The sequence below is a fragment of the Schistocerca piceifrons genome, chromosome 1 (genome assembly GCF_021461385.2).
Source record: "Schistocerca piceifrons isolate TAMUIC-IGC-003096 chromosome 1, iqSchPice1.1, whole genome shotgun sequence".
Classification (NCBI taxonomy): Eukaryota; Metazoa; Arthropoda; class Insecta; order Orthoptera; family Acrididae; genus Schistocerca; species Schistocerca piceifrons.
This window is the reverse complement of record NC_060138.1, coordinates 999,344,321-999,360,025: the sequence shown is the minus strand read 5'-3', so window position 1 is coordinate 999,360,025 and position 15,705 is coordinate 999,344,321. Positions and strand designations below refer to the sequence as shown.

The following is a 15,705-nucleotide window of genomic DNA, read 5'->3' as shown; positions in this document are numbered from 1 at the left end:
TGTTTGCTCATGATACTGTGATGTACGAGGTGTCGAAGTTGAGTAGTAGGAGGATACAAGATGACTTAGACAAAATTTCTAGTTTGTGTGGTGAATGACAGTTAACTCCACGTTAAGGCAGATGAGTAGGAAAAACGAACGCGTAATGTTCTGATACAGCATTAGTAGTGTCCTATTTGACACAGTCACGTCGTTTAAATACCTGGGATGATGTTTCAAAGCGATGTGAAATGGAAAGAGCATGTGAGGATTGTGGTAGGAAAGGCGAATGGTCGACTTCGGTTTATTGGGAGATTTCTAGGAGAGTGTGGTTCATCTGCAAAGGAAACCGCATATAGGACGCTAGTGCGACTTATTCTTGAGTGTTGCTAGAGTTTTTGGCATCGGCACCAGGTCGGGTTAAAGGAAGACACCGAAGCAGTTCAGAGGCGGGCTGCTAGATTTGTTACTGGCAGTTTTAAACAACACACAAGTGTTACCTAAATGCTTCGGAAACTCAAATAGGAATCCCTGGAGAGAAGGCGACATTCTTTTCGGGGAACACTATTGAGGAAATTTAGGGAATCTGTGTTTGAAACTGACTGCAGGATGATTCTGTTACCTCCAACTTACATTGAGCGTAAGGATCACACAGATAAGACACGAGAAATTAGGGATCATACGGAGGCATATAGACTGTCGTTCTTCCTTCTTTCTGTTTGCGAGTGGAACAGGAACGGAAATAACTAGTAGCTGTACAGGGTTCCCTCCGCCATGCCGCGTAAGGTGGATTGCGGAGTATCGATGTAAATGTAGATATCTTTTCTAGTTTAGTGAACGTCATAAGGCGTAAATGTTTATTGTATGTAAAAACCGTACGTGGTGTGTAAAATGAGATGTCATTTGTTGTAAATACACAAAACATTTCACACATGTTTTGGAGGACTCGACAGAAAAATTAATGTTTGCGCCATAACGTTATTTTGTCTTGCAGTCCTGTAAAGGTGGTGAATTAAGTTACAGTCTAGAAGAGCGAGTGAATTTCCTGAAGAGCATATAGTTTTGGCGCTTGCAAGGAGTATTCTCAGAAAGAACTGTAAACTGAGTTGTTTCTGACACTTTCACTCGGTCGAATGTTAAAAAGATAACCATCGCATTAGTATTGGGATTACGATATCGCAGAGCCTGTGTTGTTCAGAAGGACGATGTTCCTTCACCGTCACCGTGGAAGCGACCTTCAAAAAAAATTTCTCGCCTGTACATACATACATACATACATATGTACATAATGGATATACGAGTACAATTTGCGACACGTGGCTGGCGACATGTGCAAGTCTGGCTCAGGATCTCAGTCGTGCTCGGTTATCCTAATGGTAAGGTGGCCGCTCCATTTAAGCAGGATATTCGAGTCCAGGTTCGGCACAAATTTTCGTTGTCGTCGTTCCATTATACAGCTGATGGTTGTACATATTCGCAACTGCGAATACACTACTGGTCACTAAAATTGCTACACCACGAAGATGACGTGCTACAGAAGTGAAATTTAACCAACAGGAAGAAGATGCTGTGATATGAAAATCGTTAGCTTTTCAGAGCATTCACACAAGGTTGGCGCCGGTGGCGACACCTACAACGTGCTGACATGAGGAAAGTTTCCAACCGATTTCTCATACACAAACTGCAGTTGACCGGCGTTGTCTGGTGAAACGTCGCTGTGATGCCTGGTGTAAGGAGGAGAAATGCGTACCATCACGTTTCCGACTTTGATATGGGTCGGATTGTAGTCTATCGCGATTGCAGTTTATCGTATCGCGTCATTGCTCCTCGCGTTAGTCGAGATCCAATGACTGTTGGCAGAGTATTGAATCGGTGGGTTCAGGAGGGTATTCCGGAACGCTGTGCTGGATCCCAACGGCCTCGTATCACTAGCAGTCGAGATGACAGGCATCTTATCCGCATGGCTGTAACGGATCGTGCATCCACGTCTCGATCCCTGAGTTAACAGATGGGGACGTTTGCAAGACAACAACCATCTGCACGAACAGTTCGACGACGTTTGCAGCAGCAGGGACTATCAGCTCGGAGACCATGGCTACGATTACCCTTGACGCTGCGTCACAGACAGGAGAGCCTACGATGGTGTACTCAACGACGAACCTCGGTGCACGAATGGCGAAACGTCATTTTTTCGGATGAATCCAGGTTCTGTTTACAGCATCATGATGGTCGCATCCGTGTTTGGCGTCAGCGTGGTGAACGCACATTGGAAGCGTGTATTCGTCATCGCCATACTGGCGTATCACCTGGCGTGATGGTATGGGGTGCCACTGCTTACACGTCTCGGTCACCTCTTGTTCGCATTGACGGCCCTTTGAACAGTGGACGTTACATTTCAGATGTGTTACGATCCATGGCTCTACCCTTCATTCGATCCCTGGGAAAACCTACATTTCAGCAGGATAATGCACGACCGCGTGTTGCAGGTCCTGTACGGGTCTTTGTGGATACAGAAAATGTTCGACTGCTGCCCTGGCCAGCACATTCTCCAGATCTCTCACCAATGGAAAACATCTGGTAAATGGTGGCCGAGCAACTGGCTCGTCACAATACGTCGGTCACTACTCTTGATGAACTGTGGTATCGTGTTGAAGCTGCATGGGCATCTGTACCTGTACAAGCTATCCTAGGTGTGTTTGACTCAATGCCCAGGCGTATCAAGGCTGTTATTACGGCCAGAGGTGGTTGTTCTGGGTACTGATTTCTCAGGATCTATGCACCCAAACTGCGTGAAAATGTAATAACATGTCAGTTCTAGTATAATATATTTGTCCAATGAATACCCGTTTATCATCTTCATTTCTTCTTGGTGTAGCAATTTTAATGGGCAATAGTGTAATTTCTGACGCTTTCACTCGGTCGGATGTCAAAAGTATAACCATCGCATTAGAATTTGGATTACGATATTGCAGTGCCTGTGTTGCTCAGAAGTGCGATGCAGTGTTCCTTCACCGTCATCGAGGAAGAGGCCTTCGAAAAAAAATTTCTCTCCTGTACGGGAATATACGTAACGGACATAAGAGTACAGTTTGGTGACTCGTGGCTGGCGACATGTGCAAGTTTGGGTCAAGATCTCAGCGGTGCTCGGTTAGCGTAATGGTAAGGCGACCACTCGAATTAAACGGGATATTCTAGTCCAGGTTCGGCACAAATTCTCGTTGTCGTCGTTCCATTATACAGTTGATCGTTGTACACAATCGCAACTGCGAATCCATTTCAGTATTGGGAATGTCGCAAACAATGCATTAGTTGCAGTAATGCATATTTAATGATCATATAAAAAGTGCCTAAATCATTGCTTGGCTTCATCTGTAAATGAGAAAAACTACAACTGTCAGCGCTACTTGGAGTAGTGTGCATGGCGGAAACTCTACCTTATTTCACCCGGCGTAGTGTCTTCGGTGTTGGTTTCTGAACTGAAAACGACAAAAATAAGGACCTGTGAGGTCTATTTAACGGTGACGAGATACACTGCGTGAGTGACGTATGAGAGAAAGTGACGTGAGAAGAATCTGCTGCTGGGATTGCCCGCCTTCACTTCCCCCACGCAGCCTTGACCGTGACGAAGCGGTGCCCGTGTTCGCCACGTCACGCGAGACGTATTCCGCCCGTCACTCATTGAAACAGGATGCAGGTCTCTTAATTTGCTACTTTTAGTGGACGTCTCCTTTTAGGGCATTAGTCTTTCGACTAGTTTTACGCAGTACCGCTCTCTCGTATCCTATGCAGACTCTCCATCTTTGAAAACATACCTACCTAACATCCTCAATAGTCTGTAGGTTCTTATTCTTTTTTTAGGAATACCGTTTGTCCTCTGTTACAGTTTTCATATTTTCGCATGCATCGGGTACATTTTTGAAATCAGTTAATTACTCAGTGTCACATGCAGGTCTCATTATGAAGGAGAATCTCCACCGATGTGGGTCAATAGAAAGTATATATTAAAAAAGTGAAGGAAGTAAGTGAATTACGAAAGAGTCCAAATCGAAAATATCGTAAATTTTACACCGTAACTGTACGTTAGTCTTGTTACCGTTAATACTATAAACAGCGTCATTAGGGGTACAAAAATTTAGAACACCGAAAGGTTTGTAACACCATACCTCCCATGACTAAGTCGGCAGACGATGGTTGAAGTGATAGCTATAGCAAGCAAACATCTGCTAATACCAGTATTGCTGGCTCCTGTTTTCACCAGAACCGAGGTACAATCTTCCGACACGTCGGTTAGGGCCCTGAAGGTGGCGTAGTAAATCGCCGAAACTGGTAGCCAAATAAAATAAATTTGGAATCCAGACGGCTGAAAGGTGCTTGATTTGACATCCTGTATCGAACAGCCGAGTCACGCAACCGTCTCGGAAAAGAAATGGATATGAAGAGTACTCCAAATTCTTGAACAAATGCATTGGCTATATTGTTTTGAGATTTTTTGAGATTATTCTTTAACGTTGTCTGTGTTCGAATAAATTTCGCTACGTCCAACTCAGCAGCTCAAAAGCACACACGACGAATTAGAATGGAAAGAAGTTTTATGCATATTACACTGCAAATTGTGATATCTATGCAATTGTTATTATATTGCATGTAGACTGTCGCATGATGGTTAATGAACTCATTGGTGTTTATATTACGCTGATTGTACTGCGTAAACATAGTGGTGTGTAAAATGAAAAATCTATTAAAATATGTAACAGTGAGATTATCAACAAGATACACTGGTTCTAAATTATGCGTGACATAAATGGATGGAACAATGACAGCTTTTTAACAACATAGTGACACTGCGAAATTGATATTGACCGCCACAGACGAATATACTTATCATTATGAAATAATTTTGTGATTAAATGAAGAACAGAGAGGGTGCACAAAGCAAATATGTAATACCGTGCCGTACGTTTCAATTTAATTTGTTTTATTATTCTACATGATACGATAATATATTCTGTTTAGCTTCGTTTCGTTATTTTCCAGAGTAGTGTGGACGTCCATCAGTAGGTCAATAGCTTTCCAGTAGTGAGGCGTATAGACCAGGATATCACCCAACATACGTCCCGACTTTATTCATTCGAGAGCATCTACTAAGAAAAATAAAACGAAAATTTATCACAAGAAAGAACCAAAACTACTATTAAATGGAATGCTTAATACGATTGAAGAAGCCTCTGGTGAGTGTGTGGATATTTACATTGCACTTTCTTTTTATGTCTTGCTTTCACAGACGAAACAGTCCGCCCCGATAGCTGACTGGCCAGCGTGACGGATTGCCGACCTACGAGCCCGGGTTGTATTCCCGGCTGGGTAGGGGATTTTCTCCGCCCGGGACTGGGTGTTGTGCTGTCTTCATCATCATTTCATCCCCATCCGGCGCGCAGGTCGTTCAATGTGGCGTCGAATGTAATAAGACCTGCACCAAGAATGCCAGACTTGCCCCACAAGGAGCCTCCCGGCCAATGACGCCAAACGCTCATTTCCATTACCGACGAAACAGTTGCTTTGCTTTATCTCCACTACTCTACAAAAATATTCCAGAAGCTAATATGAAGTTGTACTGTTTGCCTACTTTGTTTCTTCGTTTATTGTCCTCTGTGTCGACATACTGGCTGAAAAAAATAAGGGGTGAACGTGCAGTACTGTCTACTGTAAATTATGTAGCCGACAGATGCACAGCTGCGATTCACAGTCTTTTACTTTCACTTTTCACAAACTCCCAATGTTACACAGTTGTATATGGCCAGTGTACTATTGTTCTAACTTCCCATATGCCTCGTTAATAGTTATCAGACGAAAATCCACATACTGCTACAATAGTTTACTGTTGAACATCTACGAGCAGTAAAAGCCCAGTCAAAAAGGTTACAGTTCTTGAAAATAGAAAGGTAGGTGTGGAGCAGACATTGTCACTGTTTTAACGCAGGGCCTAATTGTGTAACACTTATTAAATTGTTAAGTTGATCCATTGTTGTCGTTCTAATCAACACAGATTACTCGTCTGAAACTCAGCAATGGACTGACTGCCTCGTGACCAAACACTGGGCCCATATATATGCTCACAATAATAGTTACTGAAATTAAACATTGTTCGCAGTTAAATTTACAGAAATTACAATTAAAACTTAACTCTTTAAATTAACTGAATACATCGAAAAATTTCGTCTTTTTTACAGTTTCTTCTGCTACAAGAGTTTGGGCGAATAATTTTTTAAATCGTGAAATTAACGTATGTAGTTACTTTTAACAAAACTATTAATTACTTTGAAATTAATTAAGGGCTGGATTTCCGAATGGAGCCAAATATAAACTATAAGATTCGTCTTCCAAATGTTTATATATCAACAATAGAATTTAAGTTACGAAACAATTACAGATTTCGCCCTATAACAAAAGATACTAACTAGGCACAGTCAAAATAAATTAGAAAATCAATTACATACATAAAACTAATCACAAACTAGGTCTGGTGTTATATTCTTTAAAACTGAGGGCCAACCTATCTTTTTTTTTTTTTTTTTTTTTTTTAGAAAATGCAGATTATATTCACATATGTTAATGGTAATTAGCTAAAAGTAAAAAATAAATTAATTCTAAGGAGGCAGATGGCAAAACAAGAGGAGAAGTAAAATTATCCCGGCTTGCTTCGCTACCAAGTGACAGTGTGTTATATAACTCAGCTCCCTGATCTTCAAGCAACACGATGATAGATCATTTTAAATTTATGACATTTATGTTTGTTGACTTCTTTTTAACTAGTTAATCTAGGTAGTTTTCACAGAGTTTCATTTAGTATGGTATCATTAACATCCATTTCCTGAACCAGAGGGTTTATATTATGTGTTATAAATTGAATAATTTGAGCTCTGTGAGATTAATACCTAATTCTTTTATTGCGGTCTATCTGCAGTCCTGATCACCAGTCATCAAGACTGAACCTGATATGAACTGAGTTTGTGCTCTTGATTATTATTCTTCTGTCATCAGCAAACGTTAATGTTTTTGAACATTCCATTAAAGTCATTAGAAGGTCATTGTTGTGTGCTAGAACCAGGAATGGGCCCAGTGCGGTTCGACATTTTATGTTTTCTTCTGTGAACTTAGCTTTATTTTTGTCGTTCGGCTTGTAATTATCATGATATGTTTTCAGTTATAAAAGTAGGACCCCATTGGTATAATAGGCATTTCATTAATGCCATAACATCTTAGCTTCGCAAATACGTGTCATTGATCCATAGCATAGTTTTTATTGTAAAGGTCGAATGTAACGGGATGAAAAGGAAATATTCTCTTGCGTGTGTGTGTTGGACCCCTTTTTCCTCTTCTATCGACCAATAATAGAACACGTGTATCTTGAGATATCGGGCATTGACGAGTGTCGCAACTCAGGATGAAATGAGGAGAACAGGAGTTTATTTGTCAAGATGGATACCTAACCGTACTGGCTGCAATACCTGATTCACTAGCTATAGCATCGACTTGGTCGCCGTTGCCCGTGGGCAATACTTCTCATATTGCTACCTCTCTCCCGACAGCACTCCGAGGACGTTTTCTTTGCGTTTTGTCAACACTTACATTACTCCAATGACACCGACGTAAATAAATTATGACAGTCACTGAGAACTACACATTAAACGTAAAGGAGAGAATCTGTCGAGAATGGAAGTATGTCCTGGGTGTACATTGTATTATAAGTGGGACGCATGTCAAGGTTCGTGTGACAACTTTAGATTTTTCTATTTCATATAGACTGTGTGTTCATGTCCGGTGTAGATGAAAATATAGCCTTTTGAAACAGTCCAATAATTTAAAATAATCCTTTACTTCAGCTGAAAGAGATTCAGAAGTCTGCGGCAGTGCTATATTTCTCAGAAAATTATTATTCCAGAAGTTCTGAGAACTGTTTTTAAAATAATCGCCTGATATCAAATTTCATACATAAAATAAATTCAGGTAAGGGTAATGTAGAAATACTCTCTTTTACTAAACGTCTGCCGTTTGCGTACGATGCCTACAATACATGTTACATGTCACCAACACATACAATCCCATTTATACTATTTTTAATAAACAGGTTTCTCGGTTTTGTTGCCTATGAACATATGGGAAATGAAGAATACACGCATTTCCATACATTTCTACTGACTGATATCTCATGAGAGTATCATTTTATCGTGCCGAATTTGGTACTTACGAGATATAACTACTAACTCTGGTTTCACGGAGTGCTGAAGTCAGGTGGGCGAAAGGGGCTGGAGCTGTTTATAGGCAAATCATCGAGTAACTGGCAACTAGTCTCTCTGATCTAAGAGGTGATCTCATCCATTCCTCGGAAATCGAGGTGCACGTGCACTCTTCTGCATGTTGGTAGGAATTATATTTTCAGATGACGTCATATGCAGGTAAAAGCGGATAGTAAGCGAATACCCGTGTAACGGTAATGAAATGGCCAATATTAGCGTGATCTTTTTAAATATTGCTTGTATCAGTTGTTGAAAATTTGATTATGAAATCTTCAGCTGTCATTATATCATATCAAGTAGCAAGTCAATGCCATCAGTAGCTTCCTTGGAAAATTAGATACCAAAACGCATCCCACAAACGATAAACTTGTCTGTCATACTAACTTACAATTTAAATAACTTTCTTTGAAATACGACATATTTGTTAACGGGGATCATATTCTCCTTACACGTTGAAACATTGAATGCTAAGACTCTATTTTCGTGTCTTGATTTAACAAAGAAATTGTTGCTCTGCTCTTTTTATGAGTTCAGTATAAATAACTGCCACTATCTCAGCTGAGTTGATAGAACGGTAGTGAAAGTATTTCGGAAAAGGTCCTGTGCAAAGATTTACATCTGAAAATTAATATCCAAAGAGATTCGTTCTGCGAAATTACGTGATTTTCATATCACAGAGGATAGCCAATAGTTGGGAGACCCGAAGTTTCCACGGACACGTACGTTCACAGTTCTCGAAGGACGTAGAAGATAGCGCTTTGACAAATCATATTTGCAGTCTTCTTACGAAATCAAGGCATTGTTTTTAGGGGAGTTTTCAGGTATTGTGTTAGTTTCTTGTGTTGAGTATGAACGACTGGATACAACTCGCGTAAGATGTCGAATGATATGCGAGGTTCTGAAGATATCTTCATATCCGGCTATAGTGATTTAAGTTTTATTGCTGCCATAATGTGGTTCCGTATGTGGCAAGAGCATCTCTAGAAAAATGCAACGAACAGAGCTAAGTTAACTCGGCACTGTAGCTATGAACGGTTGAGGTAATACGATAAAAACCGTTGAACGTCTATTTGCTCCCTGTACTTATTTAGTACTACGTCCGACGTTAATGGCCTCAGATGCGTAACGTTTCTCGCTACATGTCTCAGTTGATGGATTTATACAACGCAAATTTGATTAAGACGATTTTGCATTTTCAAGTGGGGTACCGTTAGCAATACGTACGGATTGTGAAGAGCAGTTCAATGTGTTTTACGTTTCTCTACTTTCTACGTGGAAAGTTATTTGAAGTACGAAGAATAGATATTTTCAGTACGTTAACTGGGATCTCTAGAACATCGAAGATTATGTAAGATGTGTAGCTATTAGTCACATATGTCACTTTTTTCCATCTGACCAAATACTGAACTGAGAAATACTGTGTTGCTACTATCTGTATTTATTACGTGTGGAGAACTGTCGCCTTCTGTGAAGCATTGTAGCGTCTAAATGGTTCAAATGGCTCTGAGCACTATGGGACTTAACATCTGTGGTCATCAGTCCCCTAGAACTCAGAACTACTTAAACCTAACTAATCTAAGGACATCACAAACATCCATGCCCGAGGCAGGATTCGAACCTGCGACCGTAGCGGTCACGCGGTTCCAGACTGAAGCGCCTAGAACCGCACGGCCACAACGGTCGGCTGTAGCGTCTAATTTTATGCATATGAGCTATACGTAGTACACACTATTGTTATGCGCATCTGTTTGCTAGGTAAGTCACTTAAGCAGCTTATATAGTTACATGAACTGAAATCTTTTGGGCCTTAGAGCACTTTACTCTGTAAAGCGTAAAACAGAAAACGATCTTTCGATCAATTTGGCCGCCCTAGGTGGCCGAGCGGTTCTAGGCGTTTCAGTCTGGAACCGCGCGACCGCTACTGTCGCAGGTTCGGATCCTGCCTCGGGCACGGATGTGTGTGATGTCCTTAGTTTAGCTAGGTTTAAGTAGTTCTAAGTTCTAGGGGGCTGATGACCTAAGAAGTTAAGTCCCATAGTGCTCAGAGCCATTTCAACCATTTATTGATCAATTTGCTGGAGTCCTCTCCCGGACGAAGAAACTACCGCTAAAAGTCAAATATGATTCTTTTGTTTCCTTTTATGATTCATATTGAGCTTTGCAGAATGATGTACCCTAATGCCAAAGAAATTTCCTTCAAACTCACATTCGCTGGAGAAGCCTAAGCACTTATACGTTTTTTATATATTTTGTACTACCTGAACATATACAGAATCCGAAATGCATTACGTGAACTAAAAAAAAATGTACTTTTAAAAACGAAGTGTGTTATCGTTTTTTCTTTTTGTGGAAATGATGATCACTTGAAGAATTGAGCTATGCAGAGTGTTTCAAAAATACATATGTAAACTTTGGAGACACGCAGCATCCGCCGAACCAAGCAAAAAAATATATTGAACATGGACTCTAAAATGGATTGCCTAAGAGCTATGAGCACTTGTTCTCTTTGACACTGTGAAACACATCTCTTCTGCTGCAAGCTCTTTCCTTTCCATATTTTGGGAGGAGTTAGCTAGTGTGCATCCAATCGAGAAAATAAACCCAGGAATTTTGGACTATAAAGGACTAAAAGCTATGAGCACTTTTTCACTGGAAGAGATGTGTTTCACTGCAGCGAAGATAAAAAGTACTCATAGCTCTTAAGACATGCATTTTAGAGGCAATGTTTACTGGACCTTTTTTCTTGTTTTGGTCCACACCGCCTAAGTACACACTCAGTATCAACAGGCTGACCAAATAGTTAACTGGCAACGGATGTTGACCTCTGGGCCTGTCTCCACTCGACGACAAAATTTGTACTTCGGCTCTAGACCAGCGGCAAACCGATATTAGTTTAGGAATGTTCAATAAGTCGTAGACTACTACCATTGACAGGATTATTTGCGAATATGTACCTCAAGAATCATATACGTCATTTTTCCAGTTACTAAGGTGCCGAAACAATCCACAATAGATACGATCACATTCTCATAGCAAAGTTTGATAGATTGTCAGTAGAAACATTGCATTTGTGCAGAACTGTGCATCTAATCACACTGTATATGCCCCTTAAACCTGGACTTGACAAGTGACAGTATATATTTGTGAACTGACCTGCGAGAAGGCCGGCGGCTGCTGCCTGTTGCATCGCGATGTCCTGGAGACGTGTGGCGCGGCTGCATCAGCGGCTTTTATAGGCAACACTACCGCCAAGGTCGCCACCACCGTTCGCCGCCAGGTGACCCGTCCAGAGGCGCTCCCGCGTGTAGGCGACACCGCAGATTTCCTGCGCTTTTTGCTGTCGGTGAGCGCAGAATGACTCTGCTACCATTACAGTTAATCCTTTACAAGTGCAAATGGCAGTGGGAAAGTTCTGCGGTACAGTTCCATTTATTTTAGTTTCACGAAACGACTCTCACTACTACACTCAGCGTGTCTCTTCATCCTTACGAACTAGTCACGTCTACATCTGTAATCCTTGAACACCATCAGCTTCTGCCGCATTTCTATCAGCACATCCCACCATCTCTGCATCTCCAAACACGCTACGTCATTTCCCTTCACTGACCCTGATTCCATCCCTGAAATCTACATTTCCTTCCAAACCAAATATATAACATTTTCAGCGTATTCCAAATGATAGCGCTGAGCCACTCTTTCCTTACCTGGTACCGACTGATATCCTAACACATACACATCCAACCTGTCACAGACACTACCTGACCAGCCGGCCGAAGTGGCCGAGCGGTTCTAGGCGCTGCAGTCTGGAACCGCGAGACCGCTACGGTCGCAGGTTCGAATCCTGCCTCGGGCATGGATGTGTGTGACGTCCTTAGGTTAGTTAGGTTTAACTAGTTCTAAGTTCTGGGGGACTAATGACCTCAGAAGTTGAGTCCCAAAGTGCTCAGAGCCATTTGAACCACTACCTGACCAGAAGTATCCTGACATCTACTAGTAGACAGTATTATTGGGCGTGTCGAGTCTATGTGGGATACCTCCTAATATCGTGTCGGACTTCCTTTTGCCCGGCGTAGCGCAAGCAACTCGATGTGGTATAGACTCAATGAGTCGTTGGCAGAAATATTGAGCCATGCTGCCTCCACAGCCGTCCATAATGGCGAAAATGTTGGGGTGTAGCATTTTGTGCACGAACTGGCCTCTCGATTATGTCCCATAAATGTTCGGTGGGATTCTTGTTGGATGATCTTGGTGCCCAGATCATTCGCTGGAACAGTTTTTCCCCGATGACATGGCGCATTGTCATCTATAAAAATTCAATCGTTGTATGGGAACATGAAGTCAATGAAATGCTGAAATTGGTCTGCAAGTAGACGAACACTAACAGTTCCAGTCTATGATGGTGTCAGATGGATCAGAGGACTCAGTCTAGTCCATGTAAACACAGCCCACACCAGCCACCACCAGCTTCCATAATACCTTGTTGACAGCTTGGATCAATGGCTCGGGGTGTCTGCGCCACACTCGAACCCTACCACCAGCTCGTACCAACTGAAATCGGGACTCATCTGACCTAGCAACGGTTTTCTATTGTCTAGGGTCCAACTGGTATGGCCACGAGCCCAGAAGAGGCGCTGCTGGCGATGTTGTGCTGTTAGCAAAGGCATTCGCGTCGGCCGTCTGCTGCCATAGCCCATTACCGCCAAATCTAGCCTCACTGTCCTAACAAATACGTTCGTTGTTGTTGTTGTTGTTGTCTTCAGTCCTGAGACTGGTTTGATGCAACTCTCCATGCTACTCTATCCTATGCAAGCTTCTTCATCTCCCAGTACCTACTCCAACCTACATCCCTCTGAATCTGCTTAGTGTATTCATCACTTGGTCTCCCTCTACGATTTTTCCCCTCCACGCTGCCCTCCAATACTAAATCGGTGATCCCTTGATGCCTCAGAACATGTCCTACCAACCGATCCCTTCTTCTCGTCAAGTTGTGCCACAAACTCCTCTTCTCCCCGATTCTATTCAATACCTCCTCATTAGTTATGTGATCTACCCATCTAATCTTCAGCATTCTTCTGTAGCACCACATTTCGAAAGCTTCTATTCTCTTCTTGTCTAAACTATTTATCGTCCATGTTTCACTTCCATACATGGCTACACTCCATACAAATACTTTCAGAAACGACTTCCCGACACTTAAATCCATACTAGATGTTAACAAATTTCTCTTCTTCACAAATGCTTTCCTTGCCATTGCCAGTCTACATTTTATATCCTTTCTACTTCGACCATCATCAGTTACTTTGCTCACCAAATAGCAAAACTCCTTTAGTACTTTAAGTGTCTCATTTCCTAATCTAATTCCCTCAGCATCATCCGACTTCATTCGACTACATTCCATTGTCCTCGTTTTGCTTTTATTGATGTTCATCTTATATCCTCCTTTCAAGACACTGTCCATTCCGTTCAACTACTCTTCGAAGACCTTTGCTGCCTCTGACAGAATTACAATGTCATCGGCGAACCTCAAAGTTTTTATTTCTTCTCCATGCATTTTAATACCTACTCCGAAGTTGTCTTTAGTTTCCTTCACTGCTTGCTCAATATACAGACTGAATAACATCGGGGAGAGGCTACAACCATGTCTCACTCCCTTCCCAACCACTGCTTGCCTTTCATGTCCCTCGACTCTTATAACTGCCATCTGGTTTCTGTACAAATTGTAAATAGCCTTTCGCTCCCTGTATTTTACCCCTGCCACCTTCAGAATTTGAAAGAATCCCAGTCAACATTGTCAAAAGCTTTCTCTAAGTCTACAAATGCTAGAAACGTAGGTTTGCCTTTCATTAATCTAGCTTCTAAGATAAGTCGTAGGGTCAGTACGTTCGTTGTATGTCCCACATTTTTTTCTGGCCATGTATGATCACATGTTTTACATTCTAAATAGTTTAGTATCGCAATTGTATAACATGTAATGGCTGTAGACTGCCGACAAAATGTAGAGCATGTTGGAATAGAACAGCGTTATACGAGCAAGCGTTATCCTGTTGAAAAACACCCCCCTGAAAGCTGTTCATGAATGGCAGCATAACAGGCCGAATCAACAGACTGCTGCACAAATTTGCAGTCAGGGTGAATGGCAGTCAAACGTATAGCACGCAGATAGGTTGATCGCAGGCACTCCACTGGCCTCCTAACCAACACACGGCCATCACTAGCACCGAGGAGGCAGAACCAGCTTTTATCACAAAACACATCAGACCTCGATCCTGCCCTCCAATGAGCTCTCGCTTGACGCCACTGAAGTTGCAAGTGGCGTTGGTTTGGGGTCGTTGAAATGCACGCTACAGGGCGTCTTACTCGGAGCTGTCCTTGAAGTAACCGATTTGTAACAGTTATTTGTGTCACTGCGGTGCCAACTGCTGCTCATGTTGATGCTGCAGATGCAGTGTGATACGCCAGAGCCATATGTCGAACACGATGCTCTTCCCCCTTGGAAGTGCCACATGGACTTCCGGAGTCCGGTCTTTTTGCGACCGTACATTGTCGTGTACAGTACTTACAGGACTCATGTACAGTGGTTACATTCCTTCCAAGTGTTTCTACAATATTGCAAAAAAAAAAAAAAATAAAAATAAAATCCAGCTTCTCGTAGCCCTTTTACACGACCTCGTTCAAACAAAGTGAGGTGCTGGCAAATGCAGACTTCTTTGCTGTCTTAAAGGCGTTCTTGACTAACTGCAACCCACCTCGTTTGACCCCAAAGATAACTAAATCTCACGACCGTTACAAAATATATTTGAAGCAAACTTGTTTTGTATCCTCTAGTGGTGCTACTGGCACCTCTCTTATGCGACTAGCACGAAATCTTAATAGACTTCATCGTTCACATATAGAAATACTTGTACTTTTCGTTTATGTCGCACAATTCCTTGATGTGATCTTTTTCCCATGAGTATGTTGCTTATTCCTAAGTATATCTTGGTAAAAAGCCATGAAATTAAAATTAGAGAGATTCCCGCCCAACGGAGGCTTACCCACAATCGTTCTTCACGTGAACTATTTGCGACTGGAACAGGTAAGGGACAAGTCACAGTGGCACACGAAGTACCCTCCGGCGCACACCACAAGGTGGTTGATTGAGTATAGATGTAGATCTTCTAAGTCGCAAACCGCCGTCTGGTGTGTGGTCGACGATGCATAGTGAAATAGTACTAGTTTGCATTTGCTGTCCCATTCGTGGATAGTACGTGGGATGAAGGATTGTGGGTACACTACTGCATGAGCAACAATTCCTTAATTTTAGTTTCGTGGTAATCACACTAGCCTGCCCAGGAATACGACTGTGCGGTACATTCCGCCAGATCCTCGGATACTGGAAAAATGCGGTGGTTCAGTAAAATTATGAAGAAATAATTTCTTAGCGACCTTTAGT

At 42.0% G+C, this 15,705-nt stretch overlaps 1 protein-coding gene across 1 annotated transcript in view; it reads right to left on the bottom strand.

Moving 5' to 3' along the window:
* LOC124803183 overlaps positions 1-11,556 on the bottom strand; it is a 43,966-nt gene extending 32,410 nt beyond the window's left edge. The window contains exon 1 of the mRNA XM_047264369.1: positions 11,427-11,556. Coding sequence (XP_047120325.1) covers positions 11,427-11,460 — 34 coding nt within the window. The 5' untranslated portion in view covers positions 11,461-11,556. The remainder of the gene's footprint in view (positions 1-11,426) is intronic.
* Between the last annotated feature and the right edge of the window lie 4,149 nt (positions 11,557-15,705).